General features: G+C 37.0%; 1 protein-coding gene across 9 annotated transcripts in view; it reads right to left on the reverse strand.

Annotated features, from left to right (window-relative positions):
- Positions 1 to 24,617, reverse strand: part of CDC42BPA (CDC42 binding protein kinase alpha) — a 189,284-nt gene that overhangs the window by 45,059 nt on the left and 119,608 nt on the right. For all 9 annotated transcript variants that reach the window (XM_054820852.1, XM_054820855.1, XM_054820850.1 and 6 more), the window contains 6 exons: positions 18,310 to 18,557; positions 13,282 to 13,387; positions 11,434 to 11,558; positions 4,334 to 4,439; positions 3,567 to 3,715; positions 1,493 to 1,584 (listed from right to left, as the gene is read on the reverse strand). In XM_054820852.1, coding sequence (XP_054676827.1) covers positions 1,493 to 1,584; positions 3,567 to 3,715; positions 4,334 to 4,439; positions 11,434 to 11,558; positions 13,282 to 13,387; positions 18,310 to 18,557 — 826 coding nt within the window. The remainder of the gene's footprint in view (positions 1 to 1,492; positions 1,585 to 3,566; positions 3,716 to 4,333; positions 4,440 to 11,433; positions 11,559 to 13,281; positions 13,388 to 18,309; positions 18,558 to 24,617) is intronic.

The following is a 24,617-nucleotide window of genomic DNA, read 5'->3' on the forward strand; positions in this document are numbered from 1 at the left end:
CTGAATCCTCCACACAGTTCATGATTCAAATTTCGATATATTTCTTCTAATAAGAGAAAATAAATTCCAAAGATAATAAGGATTTTGGATTAAGGTGTATTTCTTTCAAAATATTTGAATGATAGCAGTACAATCTTATTAATCTACTTCTGGGAAAAAGCATGATAAGTAACTTTTCCTTGAACAGTATATTTTCTTTTTTTTTTTTTTTTCAATAAGAAAAGAGTAAATTGTTATCTCTATTTTCACAAAACCAATAAGGTTTTAAACACTGGAAAAAATACAGGGTAAAACATTACGGAAAATTTTCCTTTCCTTCTGTAAAAGACAACTTTGGAAGTTCAGTTACCATGCATAGTATTTTAGACAGTTCAAGGATCTACAAATGAAAGTTAAACATGACAAATCATTATTGTCTCCAGGGAGATGCTATCAAGAGTTCTTCTCCAAGCTCTTGGAAGAAGCATAATCCTGATATCAGTGCTAAGCATCAAGACAAACAAATATCAATTCCTTAAGTCTTATTTGCTAATTGGCACCAGTCATTTTTTAATGTTCTATATAAGTTTGTATTATTTTTACCAGTCAACCAGCACCTGGAGGTCTATATATATAGGAGATGAATGTTAACTACAATACATTGGCATGCTGTTAGGTTGCAAAGGCTGAACAATATTTGACATCCCTATGCAGCAACTGTTGCCAGGGTTTTGAAACTCTGGAGTTCAAACAGTTCCCTACAGAAAATTAAGTAATTCCAATTGGCCTGAAAAATCACTCCTTCCCATGTGACTCATAAGATACAAATATTAAAGCTACTGCAGGAACTGCAAAGAATCAGCCAAACCATTAATCATCTCTCAATGATTTTTTTTCCTTTCAGAATTACCAAAAAGTCTCTTCTCCCAGCAACAATACGAAATAGTGCTAGACAGATGCTCTAGAAATCCCAGAACATACTCTTAATACCACAGCAAAGCAAACACAACCATGCTGCTCGCTACGTGGTTACAAAGCCAATCAACGAAGTCATCCGAGAAACAAATGAATGCTATGAATGCCTCTGCAATTGTTTACTCTTTGTGTAGACGGGCCCAAACATTCATAGATGAAGAACACTGATCAGTATTGAAGTGTAAATACCTTCACCCATCATCAAAAGGGGAAAAAACCCCAACAAATATATCCATACTTCTAACAGTTTTCTGGCAATAAATGACCATACACATGCCAAATAAAAATAATGCAGTTCCAACTCAAATAACACCTTACTGGTTTTCAAGTATATCAACAAAACTGAAGTGTATTACAAGTACATATTAGAGGTGCAAATGCAATTTCTGTGGGTATATCTTGACATTCAATTGTAGTGCTCACGTTTTGTATGCCAAAGTCTGTTGGTGAAATAGTTTAGTTGCAAGGTGACACTTAATTGATAAGATATACCCACGAATGTGAAACATGTTATTTACTTGGATATCAGTTGCCATACCCTTTTCTGATCTAAGCTCTTCTGTCTCCTTCTTCAGCCTTTCGATATCTGTCAACAGTTCCATGTTCTTCTTCTCAGATTCTTGCAATTTACTTCAAAACAATACAAACAAAAAACCTATGTAAATAGTGAGAACCCATTATGCAAGTCAGGTTTTTTTGTCCATCTTTGCATGGTATTTAAAAATTAAAGCTCAGGAAGCTTCATGATGTCATCAAACGTGAGAATGAATTCAGAAATCTATTAGGACCTGTTTAGTATGGTATCTTAAAAAAAAGGCAACAGGCAATTAATTGCCCTGTTTACATATTAAATAGGCTCAGGTGTCTAATTTATGAATAGTTGTGTAAGCCTGTATCCTGTGAATGAGAAAAGATGACCACATGTATTTTTAAGCTTAAAATTGTTGGGTTTTTTTATTCGTTAATTCACAGTGCCTGTGATACTAATCGATTACGTTGAACTACTTTTCTTCTCAGTTACTCTACAGTTAGTTGTTTCAGTGCTTTCCAATTCACAGCTGATAGGTAACGCTACTATGCATTTCTACCGCACTTCTCATCTTTGCCTATCAAAGCAAACACTGGTTCTCCTGTTGTCAGAGGATCTACAATGCTGCCTGTCATCATGTTACCTGGCCTGAAACACAGCCAAGTAAAGTGGACAAAGTATTCCCACTTTACAGGTTACATACTTCAATTTCAGCTCTGTCCAACTGCTTTTCTAAAGCTGCAAAACAAGTCAGTGTTCCTCAAATACAACTGAAGAGAAATTCTTCATTTTGCTTGTATTTGAAATCCTTACACCACATCCCATACCTTCTCTGCTAGCAGCCATTTCCATGCCTTGTATTGTCTATCTATGTCCTTAGACACTGCAAGATGAGAGAATTGTTACTGTAAAAATTGTTTTTGTAGAGAAAGCAGTATGAGGAACAGAATGGGCGTGCATCTAAGATGAGGCTCAGAAGTCCTACTTCAGCTTGAGTGCCTACTTCAACCTACACCAACTCAAAGGACTAACACTGCATCCCCAGCCCAGTGGCATTCGTAATTTGGAAACGTTAACTACTATCGTATCATAGTACAGGACCAATTTTCTTCTTGAGGCAAATTTGCCATGTTTTAGTGTAACTCTAATTACAACATATCACAGGAACTATGCAAAGAATATGTACTCTGTATTTGATCATAGTTTTGCATTTCATGTATTAAAATCTCTTCACTTAATAGAGTTAACAGCTAGTAAAAGGAATTAGAACTACAGCTAAAGAAATTCAAGCCTTTATTTTCCAGAAGTTACTTGCAATGGCTAGCAGCAGTGCAAGCTCATTCTTAAACATGCCCCAACTCCAATTTCAAGGATTCTCTTGTAGGCATAGAAAAGCTCATGTTTTGTCTTTGATTTCTCTGGCCAAGCTACCAAAGAAACGACAGTTTCAATGGTGGGTGCTATGAAGAAATCTCATGCCACTAGAGCTGTGCTCACAGGTCTCCAAGAGATTTCCATAGCTCTTTTGGGCAGTGTTGAACTGAGCTAGATTGAAGCTGGAGACCTAGAAATGGAATGTTTTCCTACTATTCCCCTGCTTCAGGCATTCACCCAAGTCAGAATAAATTTTGTAATTCAAGGGGGGAGGGGGTGGGGAGAGAGTTCTGAGGAGGAAATAAAAGAATTCATAATCTTCCATAAGCTCATCTTATTACTGTGCAAATCAGTATGCAAGAATTGATTCTTGTCAGTTAACCCAATGCAGCTATCAATAGAATGGAAAAGAGTATGTTCTAAGATAAAAACCCAAACTCTGCTTGCATTTGAACTTGCTATCACAACTAGGAGAGATCATATTACTAAAGAGAAAGCGTCCCCTCAAATTCCCCTCAAAAGTTTCAGGTTTTCCCAGTAAGTGTTCAGCTACTTAGAAAATGAAGACACACGTGGTCTTTTTTTCACATAAGATCCTGGCATATCATTCATTATCAAATTTTGACAGACAAGATAGTTAAAATCATTATTTGATGACACTCCCTGGGAGGTAGCCAAGTAAATTTCCATTAGAACAATTCAGTCTTACCATTCTGTAGATATACAGGAAGCTTTAACTTTATTCAGCTCATCTTGAATAGCCTGTTTGGCTCGGATTTCAGCATCAAGTGCAGACTGTAGTTCCAACCTTGCAGACATATCCAGTTTTGCAAAGCGGCGCATCTTCCAGGGCATGTCCTAGTAAAGAATAAAAAAGAGAGAAGAAAGAGTAAGAGGCAAGAATGCAGAAAATGAGGAACGTAACAAACTTCAACAATTACGTTCTCAGTCTATTATGTTCTTAACAGAAGAGTTCATTAATTCCAAAGTAATCTAAAATTAAAAAAATAAAGAGTATTATTATTAATATTATTCTTTTTAAACTCAAGTACTATACAGGCAAGATGAATGTCTTATGCTGTCATGATCTCAAAAGCAAAGAGATTTTGTGAATTCTAGTTTTCATGTGCCTCAACTCAAATGACAGCTATGAAGGACATTCACATTTCACAAGTGAAAGATTTTAAGGCTTTCGTGACCCAAAGTATAGATTTCCTTCAACAAATTCATACATGACTATAAAGTGGCTACTTGAACAATATCATAGATAAAATCACATTATATCAATTAATTAAACACCAATATCTTTATACAATAAATTTGCTATTCAGTTATTCACAAGGGAAACTCTAGGGAAGTTTAACTTTTGACTAACGCAGACTCTTACAGACAGGTTATTACTGCAGTTGAAACTATAAAATTAGTGTTTTTTCAAACAACAACAAAAAAATCTGACATATGGAAGTAGTGTCTTACTGTAGCTCTTGCACCCAAACTGGAGTTCCTCAGGGCCTCTAGTTCTTCTGTCATTTTAGAGGCCAAGGCTTGAAGATAACCTCGAGCATCTTTTTCATCACTTACCCTAAACAATTACATTAGAAGAAAAGGGTGTTTTAACCAAAGAATCCAGAGAAAAAAAACAAATGTCCCTTCAACAAAATAGCAACCAGAAACAGAAAAAAGCAGAATACAAAAATCATAAAGCATAAAGAAAAAACAACAAAAAACCACAATACAGAAAACCACATAAAACTAAGCCTTTGCTGCTTTGCAGAGTTCCATTAAACAATAAGCATCACTGAGACAAGGAATAAAGACTGAAGAACTACGTATCTAAATAATACATGTCTCAGCATAAATGTCAGCTACCTGAAATTGAGACTATAGGAAAGAAACCTTTCAGGATTCAACCTATTTTTTTAGGGAGTAAATTAAGGCAAAATTTATAACCAATAATTAACATTCAACCATCCACATAATGTTGGAACTAGTGGCTGACTTCACTGTATCAATTGACTGTGAGAACTAGTAGTTAGAATCAAACAGGGACATTATTTCAAGAAATGCTAATTAAATAGGAAGAGTCTAATCCTAACGGTATTAAACAGCATAAGCCAAACGAGGCGCTCTCATCCCCTGAGTTTTCTTTCTACTAAGACAAGTTTTCTGGGTGTAAAGACATCAAGGAGGAGACATGTCTGTTTTTCAGATTCTTTGATCATCAGTTACAAAGAAAAAACACCTTTCTATGATTAATCACGGCAGACGGTTCTTTCTTCACTTTGCCTCAGGTATTAACATAGAAAAGAAAGTTGCTAAAAAATTACCTCACTGAAACTAAATAGCTCATGAAAAATTTAAAACAAACAAACAGAAAAAAATCCCAAACACCCAAAACCCCACCCCACCCACTCCCTTTCACCTTACGTGCCTGGGTCTGAATGCACTCACCCTGCCCACAGAACAACCACCTACGTTCTGCAGCACCAGGGCGTACTCAAGTCTCTGAGCTGGTCTTGGAGACCACCACCCTAATACCACAGCTTGATCACAGCTAGATCTATCAACACTAACCACAGAAATGTTTAGGATGTGCTCTAAGAAATGAACTTCAAATAGTTTTAAATAACTGATAGGAAAGTGGGAAAATAGTTTTTCTACTTCATGGAAATTAATTTATCCTTGCTTCCTGATCTTTCTTTAGCATGTTGGACTGGAGATGAGTTGTGCAGAAGGATGAATTTCTCTCTTAGTCACCTTTCTGCGGAAAGTGATTCCCCCTCCATACCTATAAAGCAATGTAAGTTTCTCTGGTTGATGCCACGGGGTTCATACAGTGAATATGGAAATGGTGCTACTTGCAATTTACCATCATTTAATTAAAATAATACAGTGTTTTAACAAAGATTTATAGATAGTCACCAGGAGGCAACAAAGAGAGAGAGCACATACTCTGAGCTTTCCCATAGTGCTCTTAGGGGCTAAACATCTACAGGTTGCAGTGACTTCTGGGTGCACAGTTTAAGACTTATATATGGAACATTGCTTTAATATAGAGGAGGCTAATGCAAAAATAGTGACCATTTGCCACAAAACTCACACCCAACATGAAAAAGTAAGCACTTATTTGTGCTTTGGGCTTGATCTTCTTTTTTTCCTGCTTACAATTTAGTTCAAGAAGTTGGGAGGAGCCTAGAAAAAAAACCCACACATGTCCTGCCTCTGTTAAAGTCAGTGAGAGTTTTGATATTAATGAGTCAGTGTTTTTCCCAAGGTATACTGGAACTCAACGGAAGCAGCATACCAACTTTTTTTCCCGGTAACATTCTGGATGACACATTTTGATGACCAGATACAGGTAATCTTGGCCTATACAAACCACTCAGGGTATAAGAGTGGGCAAAAGAGTGAGAAGTAGCATAAGATACTTTTGGGGGTGGTGCTGGTGGGTGCATAATTAAATACCTAGTAAAAAGAAAAGAGTGTAAGCAGGAATGAAAAGAATGTGAGGCTCTCAAGGTGAGAAAGTAAGTTTTCCTGATGTACAAGAAGGGTAAAGAGATTTAAGAATCAACACTTGATCTTCTCTATTTTTCATAACAAGTTAAATCTTTGCAGAAAAGAAGGGACAATGTCAGATTAAAAATAAATTTTAATTTGTACCTTATTTTTTAACTTTTTCATTAAAGTTGCGAAACTTTAAATGTCCAATTTCTTGGCCAAATTTTATCATGCCATATAGATCCTTCCTTATGGTAAGTGAGAAAACACTTGAATTATTTGGTGTATGATACACAGAACCTTCAGGCTCTAAGTGCTGAAAAGCTGCACATGCAATAACCTCAGAGAGATGCTCCGCAGAACATGTAGAAATCTAGAAAATGAAAATATACGTATAAAGCCAATTTTTGCAAATATCTATACTGAGTTCAAGGAAACTCAGACTCTTAAAGATGGTAAATAAAAACAGTACAATTTGGAGCTGAGATACAGTTTTGTTGTCCAGTAGATGGCAACATTCTCTCGATAATGAGATACACTGAACTAACATTATGTGAAGCCAGGAGCTCTTGGGAATTTTTTTGATTTCTTACTGGTTTGCTGTGGTTTGGTTGGTTAGCTTTTTTTTTTTTTTTTTTTAAAAAAAAAGGATAGAGCAACAACGGTAAAGTTACTCTTACTACATTTCTCTCCTTGCCCCCACTCTTACAGAGAGCCCTAATAAGCACAACAACAGACATAAGAAAGAAAAGTTCTTCAGGTTCCACTCAAGAGTCACTCCTTTCTTCACTGAAAATTTAGATTAGATTAACTCTTCTGTTTTCATATATAAGTGCCCTTGCAAGTTTAGTTCGTTAACTACCAAGAATCTAGAACAGTGATATAGTCCAAATTCCTGTAAAATTAAATTTAAGATTTTGGCTGGAGCCAACATTACAACAACCTTCAAATAACCATTGACTAATATCCAGTGTGCTACTTGTCAGGCTGCTAGGAAAGTCAGAGTCTCTCCCTGTCCCTGTTCGGGATACTTTACCATACAAAATGAACCCAGAGGACTAGAGATTTTTGCTGAACAGGAGGGGTCTCAAGCCCTGGGGTCTTATACCAAAGCTGCATCTCACCTGATTTAAAAACCCCAAGGAAGTCCGAGAGCCATGACTCCCAATTCTCCTGCAGTTTCTCAAGGCTTTTACGTTTCTGTCTTCATACCACTATGCTCAAAACCTCCAACTTAATTATTTCTTTCCCCTCTTCCTTCTCAGACAAAATTTGTTTTTAAAACTACTTCTCTAAAAATTTTCACATTTCATTCTTCTTCCAAACCCTGAAATTTCCACCTGCCCTCCAGAATTTCTATTTTATAGATAATTAGCTTCTGGTTCTTACCTCAAACAGAATGCATCTCAGAAATTTTCATGTTTTGAGTTTCTTACACAATTCAGTTTCCCCAGAACGTTGCTATTTCTTCAAAGTACCATCATTCTCTAAACCTTTTCCACAATTTCTGTGTGCTTTCTTCTGAGAGCAGTTTTCAGAATTCAAGTAACAACTCTGGGACTGTTTTATGTTTGATTTAATGCAGAAGGGTTTTCTTTGTTTTGTGTTGTTATTTTTTGGTTGGTTTCTTTGTTGTTGTTGTTTTAAATTGTAATCAATATTTAAGATAAAAATTAACCACGCTGCAGTTGATTAGAAAGATATCTAGTCAACAAGGAGAATACTAACTGAATCTTCTGGTAAACAACAGTCACAGCTTCTGGCCTGAGCTGAATCTCAGCCTGACATCCACTCTATGGGTAAAATCAGGTGGGATTTAGCTTGTCCATATAAACATACTCAACAATGCAGAATTCTTCATTTGAACTAGTTGTCTAAGCTTCCTTTTCGATCAGTAGGAAGTAAAATAGACTTCTACAGTACTAGTCATGGGATTTATTTTAGTTGTCTACCTTAGGATTTCCAGAACTAGGTTACATGAATCCCTCCCAGAGAGACTAATAAGATTCTTGCCAAGTACTCTGGGAATCACTACCACGATTTCCATCGACCTCCTTTCTGCATCAGACCAAAAATACTGTACCATGATTTTTTAAAAGATCCCTTTTTAAAGGGACTGCATTAACCTCCGATGCAATGAATCTCTTTCCCATCTCCCATAGGAAAATTTATAGCTGACTATAAAACCCTCAATATTTCTTACTCTTGTCAATGAATGATGAGTGATTTGGCTAATATAAACTTGTCAATATAATAGCTCCATTAAGGCTGAATGATCCGTGAGGGTCTATTGCTACCACATTAGAATTTGCAATGAAAGTTTGATTCAAGTGTTTCTATTAAGAGTTTGGCTGTATTTATGGTATCTTGTGGTAACAACAACAAAAATAAAAAAGCTTTTGTACATTTGCTCTAAACAAGATGCAAGAGAGCACAGTAAGAAAGCAGGGAAAGGCTAAAGGGAACATGATAGGCCATTAAAATTAGTTGCAAGTTATAAAATCTAAAAGAAAGAATAATTTAGAAGGGCCCAAGGAGTTGTGAAGAAAGCAACTACCTCACCCACTCAAGCGGACTCGAATAGCGGGGCAGATTTCCTGACAGAGATTCTCTCTTAGATAGCAAAGCACTCAAAGGAAATGATGGACTCCTTGGGCTTGTGTAACTTAAACCAGGGCTAGAATAAATCACTTGAACTATTACAGGGAGCTGAGCAAACAATTTACAAAACCAGTAATTAATTTCACCTACTGCCTCCTACCCTTCATGAATCATGGGACAAAAAGAAGATGGTAGGCAAACCCCATTTTTAAGAAGTAGAAAGCATGCACCCAAAATACATATTTTAAAGTAATTATTATGTGAAAAATCTGATAGTTTTGAAGAGGGAGCATACAAGCTCTACCCTACTTTGCTAGCTCCAAGGCATTCTGTTGTCATACTGAAGAGGTGGACAGGTATGGATTTAAATTGCATGTTCTTCTGAGGAAAACAGGCTTGTGACTGATTAAATAAGATTAGTTTTCTTCAAAATTAGTTTTTATCTTTTAAAATGTTTAACATTATTATAGATGTTTAAACACTTCATATAGCACCCCATGTTCCACAGCAAAAAGTCCCCAGAGAAGGGCCTAGTTTCAGAATGCAGTATTGAATACTAAGGAAAGCAGATGAACATTACCAGATTATCTGGGTAACACATGGAAAAATCTAAACATAGTAAGGAAAAAAAAGTGAGCCAAGATACGGCCTCACATAGCTGAAAAAAAAAATTGACGTAAGCAGGGAGAAGTATGGAAGGAAAAGAGAGATGTGTACAGTGATTAAAAATTGGACCAAGTCAGATTTTTTTTAATCTCCCTAATGTTTGCCCACAGTACTTCTATTTTTTCCTCATAATTCTTTAGTTTTTAGTTCCATGCTTTTTAAAAGACACTATATTATCGTAAGGGATCAGTAAAATAGTATCTTTTATTCAGAAAGTTAGTCTTGCATGTTCCTGATCTTTTGTCACTAAGTATCCTTAGAGATAACAAAAAACTCAATCCCAAATATCTTTTATCCCCCAGCAACATCTCTAATACGTGCAAGATGCTTTATTATATACCTGAACCACATTGGTAGTACAACTTAAAATATTAAAGAGTCTCATATATTGGAAAAGGGATGATACTGTTGGTACATTTTTACATAGTGTTAAGTAAAACAATCCACAACTAATTCTGACTTGTCTTTTTCCAGAACTGCTGATCTTTATGAGTGCTTTCACATGTAAATCTGAAAAATGGGGTTTGGTTACCTTGGTGCATTAAGGCAGATAAGCATTACCTTAAAACAACATGGAACGTGAAATAACAGACTTGTCTCTCCTGTTACCTTCTCTTTTTTTCTGAGTAAGCATTTCTGATTGGCTATAAATTAACTGTTCCTTTAAACAACTTTTATGGGGTTTTGGTTTGGGTTTTGGTTGTTTGTTTATTTCTGTGACACAGGCCATCTACTGCACTCACAGTTATGAGAGACAAGATTTAAAAGGAACACCCACAAAGTGGATCCTTTAAATTTTTTAACCTCTGCTGTGAATACAATGCCTTGAGACACTATGGACTTCATGACACAGACCAGTGTTACATAATTTTATGTAACAAACACTGTTTAAAACACTTCCAGAAACCCAGAGAACAGCCCTTCTTTCTGGTAATGTATTCACATGGCTATATTCAAAACCAAATATTTCCCATTTTTGCTTTGACACAACCAATTAGATTTTTTTCACTGAGACAGGAAAAATGGTGGTGCGGGGGGGGAATCAAATAGCAAACCGAAAAAAGATTAGTGTATGATGATGAAATCTTCACAGAAGTGGATGATCTGTAAAAAAATGGATGCAAACTGATTTTGTAGATGCTAAACACTGCAATGGACCATAAAAGAGGAGGGGAGAGAAGCAGGCATGGAGAGGAGAAACAAAGACCACCTAGATAAAACAATCTTTTTCTCTTAATAGGTTCAACTTGTATTTTGGGTTTTTTTCTCCTTCATTTATTAGAACTGGACGGAAGAACTTAGATACATAATATCATTATTTAGCAAAAGTATTATTAGAAACATCACTTGACTGGCTTTGTGGAAGTCTCAAATGCCCTCCTTGTAAAAAAGTCACATAAAAATTGCACCGTATTGGTTTCATTCTGCCACATGCCAAGCAGATAAAGGAAACAAATGCCGAGACACACACACTCTCAGCCACTGCTTTTCCCAGGCTTGTTCCCTCTCGGAGGCGTGAGCTCAGCACATGACTCCTTCCAGCATTCTTCCAAAGCCACAAGCCACACCCAACGGCCATGATTCTTCCGAACTTAAAAAAGTTGTATTTGCTAAGACACTTTTGCTCTTAAGGAGGAACACAATTTTCTGGATTTGGATATTATTAAAATCTCAAGCAAAACCACAGCAGAATCCCAGGTGAGTGTGAGATTTCACCCAAGCACTTGCAAGTGCCATGTGCAAAGGCAAAAGCTCAGTAACAGCCCTACCACAGGGGATTCTGCAATGACACTAGAGCAGATACTCACCATTGGATGATCTCAGTAATTTGGGCCTCCCAGTGGGCCACAGACTCTTTTTTATCAGCCAGGTCTCTCATCTCTTCTTCCAGCTGCCGGTTATTCATACTCAGCCTCTCAAACATGGTGGTGAGCTGAATGAGAATTTAAACAACTTGTTAAATGCATAAGCTGCTGTGACTCCATCTCTGTGCAGACTCAAAACCATGTGTTCCCTTCTCCCACATCGTCCATCTGCTTTAAAAATTGGTACCATCCATCACAACAAACACCATGTAACAATAAAAGTCAGAATCTCATCTCGTGTATAAACTTAGCTGTACTGAAAGGCCATTTGTAAGGACTAGAACTACATTTTTACTTTAACAAATTAATTAGGTTTTGGGAATTAGTCTCCAAATACCTCTACAACTCTTAGAAGGTCTCTGCTTTGCACCATATAGGTGCGGAATGTAGAAAAACTACATTAAAAGAACAAAGCAAAGGCACAAAAATTGTTATAGCTCAGATAAAACTGCCGAACATCTCCCTTGTTTAGTAACCATAGAGAATGGGAGGCTTAACAGATACAAGTGCAACTCAGTCCCAAGATTCTCTAGGTGTCTCACATTCCTCAATTTTTCTTTTTACTTACTTGCAAACAGGGAAATTAAAATTAAATGCACATCTGTAAGTACAATATGTTATACCTAGCAATTAACCTCACTTACATTCACATAGCTGTCATTCATACATGCACATTCTGCAAGACAAAAGCCACAGCTAACCTGAGTTGGTATTGAGAACTAAACCTTCATTATGCTAAATGATTATTCAGAAAGTCAAACCGGAATCAGAGATCAGATAGACTTTATAGGAAGGCCTGCTTAGCAGAATGAATCTCATGTGAAAGGCTTCCTTTAGTACTGAAATATATTAACAACTCAAAATGATGAAAAAATATCAATTTTTAATCTAGTCTACTCTTTTTACTCCTAGTATGAATACTCCACTCCATATTTATCATTTAAATAGGCTTATGATTTAAATATGCCTATATATTAAATGTCATTTGAGAAGAAAAATACAAAGCTAACCAAATTTAAGAAAAAAACCCCCAACATTCAAAGAGACTAGTCTCTTACTGTTCTTGGGCTAAACCTACATATAGGCATATATAGTATACTGCTTATACTGGTATGAAAATATACTTTAATTTGAACACTGACATGCAAATATGCTTACTTTGAAGAGCACTACTTTCATCATATTTTTAGAAAATTTAATGCATTACAAAAAAGAATAGACAAGTTTAGCAAGACTTGGCTAATCCACAATGAACTTGAATAACCTGTCAAAATGAACAATAAAGAGATAATCTAAATGCACAAAAAGTAATTATTCCTTGCTCAATACACTTCAATTAATACGCCTTATCATTTGTATTTTTTTAATATCTCAAAGTAACACTTAATTTCAATAGGCAGGAGGGGCCCTGTTATTTAACAATAATTGACATGCAAATATACACTATGTAAACACATCACTATGTATTTTTATATTTGGGTCATACAATGAAATAATATTTTTTCCCCCCTTGAGATATTATCTAAAACCAATCCTACCAAACTTAAGACCATCTAACTCAATTCCTAAACATAAATACACATACATGCATATATATATACACACACATGCACACATTCTCAAATTCAGACACATGTACTCTCTAGTCAAATCAAGCATTAATCACCACCTTTTGTGTAATATTAATTTTTGCTATCAAGAGTTAGTAATAACCAGTACAGCTCTGTATCATCAAATTTGTACATAGCATCCAAAAGTTGTAAACTCAGGACTCAACTAATCAGCGCTTACCTTATCAAGTTCATTTGAAAGTTTTTTGTTTTCCTCTGTTAGCAGAAGCTTTTCTCGTTCATACTTCTGTTTGAACTCTGTTTCAAATTCCTCCCTTTCACTTTGGCTAAGAAATAAAATGAAGCAGAATTAGAAAGCTTCCTATTCTAAAACTCATCACACTATTTACCTAAATACATAAAGACCAACGCACATGCTGGCTGAAAGTATTACATTGATAATACCACAGCCTATTAAAACTAAGCGAGTAATATATTGTACTACCATCTTAGGACTATGAGACAGTCTGTTGAATTTTATCATTAAACAATGATCTTTTCTTCAGCACAGAATTAACAGAGCTCCACTGAGCTAATGTTTATCAATCCACTTATACATATTTTATTCTTTAGATGAATCCTTCAAACATTGAGCAGCTGTAATTCTGCAAGCCAAAGTGTGTGTCGATATTCTGAGACATTCAGGGTAAATTCTCAGCTCACAGAAATGTTATTTTAACTATACACATTTCTACAGTTCTGCAGTCCACACAGAATAACAGGCAGAAATGACCACATATGAAACCAGAACACACAGAAGCTAAATTAGAGCACTTGGGGCTGGATCTCATCAGAAAAGCTTGTATCGGCAGTGGTCTTTGGGCAATTTAGAACAGCCAGAAGATACATTTGAAGTGTTAATTCAGTTACTGTATACTTACTATCAGCAAAAAGTGAATGGATAACCTATACACTCCTAGTATCACCGGATTCTAGAGCAAGTTTGGACCATTCTTGCTGAGAAAGAGTTTCAAAGTAGCTGTTTCCCCCAACCCTTCCCTTCTCCTGTGGATGTCATTCAGTAGAGGAGAACCCTTGGTTTGATTCTGCTTAACAACAACTTTGATTTTGCACAATGAATATGAGAATCTGAAAATAAATGAAACTACAGGTCCTCTGTTTGCCAAAAAACATCATCATTTCATTAAAGTGGTGGACTTCAATTTTGCAGAGGTGTAACTCCCACCTCAAATCCATGCTGTTGAGACTCACTACATTTGCAAAGGTTCAGTAAGATGACATTGTGGCATCTTGTATTCACTGCTTCACCAATTATTCAGGTAATTGGTACAAAGTTCATCAGTAGGTTGATGGAATTATACTATAAATGTCACAGATACAGTAAATATCCATTTAGCAAATACCACTGCCCAGCCTGAAAAGGTTTGAAAAAACATCCAGTATAAACGGTTAGCTCTGTAAAAATAAAATTCAGTGGAAACCTTGTCTTGAACATTGCAAATTTTTTTCTGGATACCAATTAGAATTTTACATTGTGCAACAGAGAAATTACATCCTCGCCTCTTCTTCTGAGATGCTGAACTACAACTCTGCCAAATAGAGAGAACACCCTTAAAAGATGAGAAGTGTCAGTGGCTACAGTGAACCCAGCTAAGACTAATGCTGGTTTGAATTTCCTATTCCTAATTTGAAATTCATTTAGTGCTTCAACCACTCTTTGAAATCTAGTACAGCATGTAAGACTCATGGTGAAATTCTATGTTGCTAGGCATCCTTTGAAACATAACACTACATCCTAGCAAAGTAACATACTATCGTTACTGTTTAAACGCCAACTTTGAAATTCACCACCACTCCTTTTCTCTATCAACAGATTCCAGGCATATGATGAGCAGCCTAGGGAAAAGGCAGGAAGAGATTAAAGCATTGGCTGTCAGGGGAATTAATAACAGGTTCTGCTTCTGTTTGCAAGGCATAGATTCAAAGCTAATTTCTCAGACAGTAGACCAAACTAATTTTTAATTAATTTCTTTTATTTATTTAGCTTTTATGGTTTTATGGTTTTGTTTAGGGATTTTTATTCTGTATTTGTCTAAAACTTGTTCTTGGCTCAAAGCAGTCATAAATGGTGGTGGATTAAGGAAGCTTTGGATTGGTAAAGGAGGCCAACATAGTTGTAGCTTTCTGTATTTTATGTTCTTAACTCAACTGGTGATTGTCACTAACCCAGTAAGTCAGATTGCTATAGTGTAATATAGAAACAAAGGTGGTAAACTTTAAACAGAGGAGAATGTGGGTACAATCCATCATACCCAAATACCAATGCAGCAAACCACAGAACTGTGACAGACCCCATAGGCATACCTTGGACAGCCAGGAAGATCAAAATAACACATTTGCTTTGAAGCCTGGCATCTTCCTCTCCCATCAAATTTCTTCTCTCAGCTAAAATTTAGCTATGTATCTGCTCTTTAAGTTTAAGAATTCATACATGATCCAGCTTTCTTTTTATCAGTAAAATAACTATAGCAAACCACATGCAAGCAATGTGAAATACAGCTTTATGGTATCACTTTGTCACTCCAGCTCTTTATTGCAGCTGTACAAAGTGGAGAAATATTTTATCTTACTGCTTTGAAACCAAGAAAAGTAGACCTGAAACAAACACCAGCCCTCAGGCTTCTTTAGATCGCACAATTTAAAAACAGCAAACGCTGTTTTATAAAGCTCTCTGCTTTATAAATCTATCATTAAATGACAAGCTTAAAAGAAACTTCTACAAACATGATTTATTTTACACAGTTTCTTGCACCTTCTTCTGAAATATTTCATAATGACAATTCTAAGAAATGGAATATTGTGCTACACAGATCGCTGGCCTGATATTGTGTTCCTATGTTCCCAATTTTAATAGCATGCAGTTTATCAGACTTTAGCAAAAGGCAATTGTTTTGTGCAGAAAGGTAGTTTCTCTCCCTTAAAGACTTACACTGTTGAAATAGCAAAAGAAAGCTTAAATTTGAAGGAAACAAAGAAAAAAATACTTATTTTAAAAAATGAAACAGAAACCACCACCATGTAAGGTACATAAAAGAAGTACATACAGATTTTGACTAAGCTCTTATTCACGCTCTACTATAGCCTTTATGAAGTAATGCAACTGCATCCTCTTATCAAAGCCTTTTTTTTTTTTTAAATACCTACTAAAGATTATTTTCAGACTACTAAACTTTTTTTCCCAAACCGTATACGCACACTTCAACCCCACACCCACCCCAGGCCTATTGTTGAAATAATTCCACTAATTTCAGCACAAAGCCTCCAGGTGCTTCCTTTTCAACACTTCCATTGAACACCTCTGTACTGGCAGACTAACAAAAAGCTTTGCACGCCTGCTTACAAAAGCTAAGAACAATATGTGTCAGCAGAAACAAAAAAATCCATGTTCTCTTAAGAAAAACTACCAAATACTGAGAATCGAGCAGCAACAGCAATTCCTCCATTCCTAATATTTAAGCTTCCCTCATAAATCCCTGCACTACTACAGAAGACAATCTGTAGCACACCGTGAATAGTGGACTTCGGCATTTCTATGGAGTCCTAATACTTGCATGAGATTCTGCAGATTTGGTTAACAGAACTCAGTTAAGATCAGATCTTCATTAATCACTCATCATGTGCTTGGACACCTGACTTCGTATGATGCTGAAGCCTTTCCCATTAAGTGCCAAATGTTGGATTCTGGTTATGTGACACACTTCTGTTCATACTTTAAAATGTTCTGTTACACCAACACTTGAAATACATATACGGAAACACATGGTTATGTCAGCACTCATTTTAGATTTGCATCCAGTTCTTTTTTTATTTATAGAGAGAAACTAGATTGAAAGAAAGTTTATGAACTAGCTAGAATGACGCAGATCAGTGTTGTTAGGCCATTTGTTATCTCACCAGATGAACATCTAGTTAGAACTTTTGCAGCTGTACAGCATTAGAATGGTTCTGATACAACTCCAAGAAGTTTTTGGTCTGTTCAGTGTTTGGAGGCATGACCTTTAGCAACAGTTTAGTCTGCAGAAAAAGGTACTAATGATTCTTTCTTGAATAGTCCTCCTCCTGAGACACTACTGGACTGATATGGCATTAAAAGAGTACCATACTATCACCTTCATATATTACAAGACGGCATAGCCTTTTGTGCATTTATAATTCATAGGTCAGCAAGACCATTAAGTTGTAGTACAATGAAAACATGCTGCTGATGCAAGTTTTACCTCTCAACCTAGAACAAAGCAGCAAATGACTGTGATAATATGTCCAGCCTATGAATAGCTGTACTGTAGGAAGAAACAGTTCATCCACTGCATTCTAGGCTGTATGATCTACTTCCTCTGCTGGAAACCATTTACCAGAGAGGCAGTGTTTCCACCTCCATTTGCATAAGCTTTTTTGAAAAATTCTTTACTTTACTACTTAAATATAAGGACCCGCTATAGCTTGGAGAAGCTCCTGCTGAAAGCTTAGCCATGGTTTTTCTAGTATGCCATCTTACTACAGCAGCAAAAAGAACCATCTATGTTAGATAAAGCATTCGGAATTTTTTATGAATGAAAATGAAAACATGCAATTTATGACTATTTCCGTTACTACACTATCCACCAGAAAAACTTGGTTTTATTGATGAATGCCTCAAGGAACATTCTCAAGGCCAGTTATAAGCTCCACCACGTGGGAGAGAAGAAAGCAGGTCCTGACAAATTACCATGTCAGAAGAGATAAAGCAGCTTATGCCTACAGTAGTCTGATGACTGATGCTAACACTGGATGGAACCCAGCAAGGATTAGCCTTAGTCCGCATTAAGTGACTGTTCCTGTGCTGGCAGAAATGTAAGCAATAGTTGATCTCTAACACATTAGTTTTGCATCAAAAGATGAAAATATCAAACAGAAAAAACCGTCAAAAAATATTTTAAACTGCAACATAAGCTGCAACTCCTCAAGTTACACAACTTGGAATGGTCAACCAGTACAAGAATTCTGGTGCAAAATTAACTGTTTCAGTACAGGGATGTGGATTTCTTTGTTCCATTTTATTTCTAAAGGTGATTATTTCCAACCCTGGCGTTAGCTCAGTTAAAATGCACCTGTCTGCACTACAATTAAGGAGGTGATAGTGTGTTTGGAAACATACTAGGGGACTTCAAAGATATTTTGAGCTTAAAGGTAAATTCCACACAGTACTCACTTTTCTCTCCTGGTTTTCTCTAACTTGTCTTTCAAAATCATGATCTCCTTCTTGAGGGCAAGCTGCTGGCTCTCTGCATCCCGCAGTTCTTTCTTCAGACTTTTTATTTCATTAGCATGCATTATTTCACGTTTAGATAGCTCCTCTTCATAGAAAACACTTTTCTTTTCCAGGTCTGCCTTTAATTTGGTGATTTCTTGCTGGTGTTCTATACTGCTTACCCCAGGTGAGCGACCAACCTGTTTTTGCTAAAATAAACAGTCCCAAGTTAGTCCTCAAGAATGCTGAAAATGATGCTTAATAACAACTCACTATTTATGTCTATATTTAGAAAATATCCCATTACAGACTTGAGCTAACATGTCTATTTCAATTTTTTTGAAAATTATTAGAGCATAAATCTGAACTATACTCTGTATCATTTTGTGATTTAAATGCAGTAATAGTTTTCAAGCCATGGAAAATCTGATCATCACTTTAAACACCTCTGGCCACATTCTGACTCCCTTTACATGCAGTCAGAAAGTGACCAAAGAATTAGAACATTTTTATGCTTCCACTCACACGGTTGACAGCAAGAAGTTCAAGTGACTTTCAGGAATGGAGAATAAGGACTATGATATACAGTCAATATACTTTAAAGCAGAAATAACTTGTGGAAAAGCTATACTAAGACAAGCAGAGGTTTAATTGAAGGCTAAAATCTAGCTACAGAAAGACTATATGGATTGCATCAGTCAGGAGGGAAACCTGACCTATTTTACTTAAACTGACCATTTACATCATAGTGCATTAATAGGAAGAAACAAGCTTTAAACAATAAGAGTAATTACTTCACTTTTCGCAGCTGCATAGCTCTCTTAGTGAGGTCTTCTGGCATTTCAATAGTCTTTACACACTGCTTCAGGATACATACACATTTGCACCAAATGCTGCACTCACTAAACTCAATGTCCTGCCATAACATAGAGGAGGAGCAAGATCAGGTTCAAAATGAGATAGTGGCATGACATGCACTGAAATCCAAGTGTGGAAATACTTTTTAATGTAAACACATGTATAACCTGGTTTGGAATTTTTTCTATTTTTTAAAATATGTAATTAAAGGTAGTCCAAGGAAAGGAAATTACTTAAAAAAAACATGGTGTTTTGAGAAAGGGCAGGTAACTGGAAAACCTACTTCCTTAGAGTAGCTGTCTCACACCTTCAGGAGGATCGAAAATATTTTGTTAATTATACCTCCATTTTTACCATGAGATGTTAAAATCCTCTCCGTCACCCTTAATTAAACATGGCTTTGGGTAATTTTCTTTTGCCAGTGTATGAATAGACTTTAAGAGCTAAATGGCCCTGTAGAACATTCAGATGAGCTGAATTTCTACCATGACAAATTCTATGAGAAAGCTGGGCCTTGCTGTTAGTGTCAGCAGAACACTGCAAAACCCCCTAAACGTATGAGCCAGATATGTGCTGCTACTGCATTGTTTTCTCTAACTCATCAAAACGGCTATCTGTTTTGATCTAAGAGTAAAATCCCACCCTCACGATGGTAACTGGAGAAAGAAGATGCCATCCTAACAGGAGATGGTTTGGAGAAAGAAAGATTTTTTTTTAAAAAAAAAAAAAAAAACAAAAAAAAAGGAAGTATAGGAATTTTCTTTCACGCACAGGCAGTTAACTACTGAACTTGTTTGTTACTGCCCAACATGCCAAATTGCCGACACGTAAATGGCAATGGAGCACATAAAAAGTTTAGGCTTTGCAACATCATCTATCAGGTACATAAAATGTTTCAAAAGGTATTTCACATTTTTTCCCACAACGAAAAGATACTATTAAGACCATAACACAGATGGTGCTGTAGAAAAGAGAGCTGGATGGTATTGTACAGTGGCTTACAGAACTAGAGTAAAATAGTAAACAAAGAATAGATTTTGAATTGCTGTAAGCACAAATTCCAAATAGATGTTTTCATACATGCCTGTTTCAAGTGGACAAATGGTGCAACTGAGACATAATGCATCTCTTGGCACACAGATAGTTAGATGCCATAACTCTGCTCTGGAAGTCTTCCCTCTCTCGCACACACACAGACACACACAAAAACCCAAACAAAAAAACCTCAACACAGCAGCTCTTTCATTAGGCAGTTATGAAGCTGAATAGTCCAATCTGACAGCAGTGTTGTAAATATTGCTGTATGTATTGACATGTATATCACGTACTATGGATACCATAATTGCAACATTAACAGACATCGAGTTTTGCACTTGAAGAATAAAGAATAACCATTAAATACTGCAATAATAGAGCAGTTCTGTCTCTTCCTCCTGCTCTTGTGATGGCCCTGTTTCATCATCCTTTACTAAACAAGCTGACTTTCATGTCCATTTCTTCTTGTGTATAGGGGCGACTGATACCGGTATATGTTGGTTCTCTGGTTCAGCTGCAGTGCTTATCGCCGAGGTTTGAGTAGCCGCAGTGCCTGTCGCGGGGGTTGATATCCAGGTGGTATTCTTAAATAATTGTTTAACCCTAAACAAGACCTGAACCACATTCAGGAGAACTAGCAATAGAAGCATGCTGGTCCCAACATCCCAAGGATATTCAACAGTCTCAAGAGCTATAGTAATTAGCCTGGAGAAGAAGGGGAAGGTAAAGGAAGGTGTCTCCCCCATGTATTGGCTCTCCAAGGAGAAAAAGTAAAAAGTGTGATTATTAATAGCTTCCAACAGATGGCTCCTGAAGTACAGACATGAAACCACTGCTGTCGCTCCGCTCTGTGCGCCATCCGCCACCGCTGAGTACAAATACCAGATTGGTCCGACGATCAATGATTTTATCACACCATAAGCCAGTGGTACACAATACAGCAGAGCAATAACCTTAATCCAGCACCCAGAGGTGATAAAGCATACATAAACACTGATAACCAGTATATATGGCAAGTAAGGTGTTACATAACACAACTCTGAGAACAACTCAGGGAACAAATAAAACAATGTTGTGATCAGCAGACCAGCAATGATTAAACTAATTTAATAACTTCTTATAATAAATTTGTTTTAACACACTTTGGTCAGATCTGTTCTTATCTCAACCCTTCGTGCCTCATGTTGGGCACCAAGAAGGACTATCGTGGTTTAACACCTGCCAGTAACAAAGCACCACGCAGCCACTTGCTCACCCCTCCCTACCCCAGTGGGATGGGGAGGAGAATGGGAAAAGAACCAACCTTGTAGATTGAAATTAAGACAGTTTAATAGGGTAACAAAGGAAGATAATAGCAATAACAACAATCTGATGCACAAATACAACCTGCTCACCACCTGAGGAAAAAAAAGATCCCCAATGCCCAGTCTGTTTCCGAGCAGTGATCCCACCTCCCGGCTAGCTTCCCAAGTTAAATACGGAGCATGATGTTATATATAGTAAGGAATATCTTTGGCCAGCCTGGGTCAGTGTCCTGGCTGTGCTCTCCCAGCTTCTGTTGCACCTGGCAGGGCATGGGAAGCTGAAAAGTCCTTGACCTAGCGTAGACACTACAACTACCCAGCAACTACTAAAAACATCAGTGTGTCATCAACATTATTCTCATCCTAAATCCGAAACACAGCAGTATAGGGGCTACTAGAAAGAAAATCAACTCTATCCCAGCCAAAACCAGGACACTCATCTTTAATGAGATTAGCCTTTTGTTACAAGTGCTATTTTGTATTGCTTCAAGGCTTGTATCTTGCCCATTGCAGATGGCAATAATAATTTACCTTGGTTAAGAATACGAAGAATCCTATTTAGGATTGTGATGCCAATAGCACAAAGTTTTATGGTATAAATATTTGCCAAATGCAACATATTAAGAAAGATGCAATCTTCCTTATTACAATCCTATTAATTATCATTTATGTGGATTACTATATTACTCCTCTCAATTGAGTAATCTGTTGTTGCTCAGGTAGGAAGGTAAGAGTTGAGAATTTAATTTTCAATATGCTACCTAAATATTCAACATGCAAAATTTAGTCTAAATTTGCTTGAAATGAACTTACAAAAGAACAAAAAATAAAACAGCTGTACAAATTAGCATGAAAAATTGCCTAGTTTGCCCAAAATCGACTCACCCAATATACCTCTTCTGTATCTGTAATTCAGTCCAGAAACCAAGTTTTGACTGTCTGAATATATACACCTAAGACTTTATAACTGTTTACTGAAGTAAACAGCAAGTGTAAGATCTTCTACCACGCCTATAAAATGCCCTAAAAACTAATAATAAATACATCTATCTACCGATAGAACAGACAGAGATTTGTAGGTATTATAAATATTGCTCTGATGAAAATGAAAGCCCTCTTCCACTGTTATGTATAGCTTTATTTTTCAACGTTAACGGAAGCTTGTTTAGAATCAGAAATATAGTACAAATGGTAACCGGTTTCTTTTGGTACCTTCCTCCAACATGTGGTCCAAGTCATTAACTTCTTCACTTACTCATACGGTTGCTTTCACTACTCTTACCATTCCAGTAACGCATTCAGCTTCACTGCGAAGAACAACCTTGAGAGATGCCTTACTGGGTCAGACCAGTACCTTCCCGAAAGCAATGGCTATTTGGGGACAGCACCCAGGCCTGCCTTTTTTATGAGGTCCATCCCCCTTGAAATACAACAACTGTTGGACAAAAGGTGTTAGATGGTACCTCTCCGCATGGTCTGAGGACCTGGTGTTCATCAATTTGTCTAATCCCTTTTATGAACCTACTGATACTGTCACAACCACAAACTCCTGTGGCAACAAGTTCCAGGAGTTCACTCCTCATTGTGTGACAAAGTACTGTATTAAATGCATGTCCTGTTTGCTTCATCAGTGCCCCTCAGCTGTAGTATTGTAGGGTTTGGTAAGCAGCCATTTTCATTCACCTTATCCGCTACCTTTGTGATTTTGTAAACCTTAAACATGATTTCCCCTCAGCTTCTTCCTGCCCAAATTTAAGAGTGACATCCACATAGAAGTTTTCATACATGCCTGTTTCAAGTGGACAAATGGTGCAACTGGGATACAATGCATCTCTTCACACACAGATAGGAGATGCTGTTTAATGCACACCAGGATGCGGTTTGCCCTCTTGGCTGCCAGGGCACACTGCCAACTCATATTGAGCCTGATTTTTTTGAAAATATAAATAATACATGACATCCACTGGATCTCCTTCGTCCACACACTTACTGACAATTTTGCAGAACCCTGGCAGGTCAATGTCACAGGACTCGGCTGGACAGAAGGCACATTTCCTTCCTCCCAATAGGCTCTGCTTCATGCATGAGCTCACTGACCTTTTTCTTTACTACAGCCTCTACCTCTTCCCTAAGGAAGTCGCACCCACTCCTCTGCAGTTCCCAGGATCTTCCGGATGAGAGTCACAGTGGCACAGCGGGCCATCTGTAATAATAGGGTGCACATCCTGGCCAGCAGTTCTCTCAGTTCTCACCCAAGTTCCTTCAGAATGCCTTTGGCGAGATCACCGCTCCAGGTGCCTTCACATCTGACTCACCTGCCATCTCTAACGCTTCCTGCACATCATCCTCAGCCTGATCCAGCTCATCTGACTAACCTGCTGCAAAGAACACACTCTGTGTGGCAATCTCCCCTGCTTCAGCAGTGAAGTCTGACACACCAAAAACTCGTTGAACATTTCTGCCACAGCCCTATCAACTCGGAGGTTACCTTTTTCATCCCTGCCAACAAGTACCCCATGAGTTTCCTAAGGTGGCTTTCTACTTTTGATTTAAAGAACTTGCCACAATCACACTGAGCATCATTTGCAAAGTGCTCTCTAAATTCTCTTTATTTAGCCCTTAACATCGTGTTTACACTTAACCTGCCATCATTTATGGGCTTTTCTATTCTCCTCATTTGGAGAAACTTCCCTTTTTTCTTTAAATATTGACCTTTTCTCTGTGATAGCCTCCTGAACTTAACTAAGAAGCCATGCAGAGTTTTTACTGAATGGATAATACAGTATCACAACAACCACAAGTGATCCAGAGTGTGCTTACTGTACTGTGAAATATTACTAAGAAAGCTACAAGTCCCCTTTCCTCTTCCGACCAACTTGCCCTGTTGTTATAAATCAGCGTATCATTTATTCTCAATAGATTTCCAATAAATTCCTCTCATCTCTTAAACTGTCATACAAACTCGTTGCTGATGGCAAAAATTTATGAAAGCAGAAGAAATACATCTTACTATTTAGATAACAATGTGAATTCACAGCAATAGAAACTTTATAAATCCAAAATTCATACTGA

This window comes from Grus americana, chromosome 3, assembly GCF_028858705.1.
Source record: "Grus americana isolate bGruAme1 chromosome 3, bGruAme1.mat, whole genome shotgun sequence".
NCBI classification, from domain to species: domain Eukaryota; kingdom Metazoa; phylum Chordata; class Aves; order Gruiformes; family Gruidae; genus Grus; species Grus americana.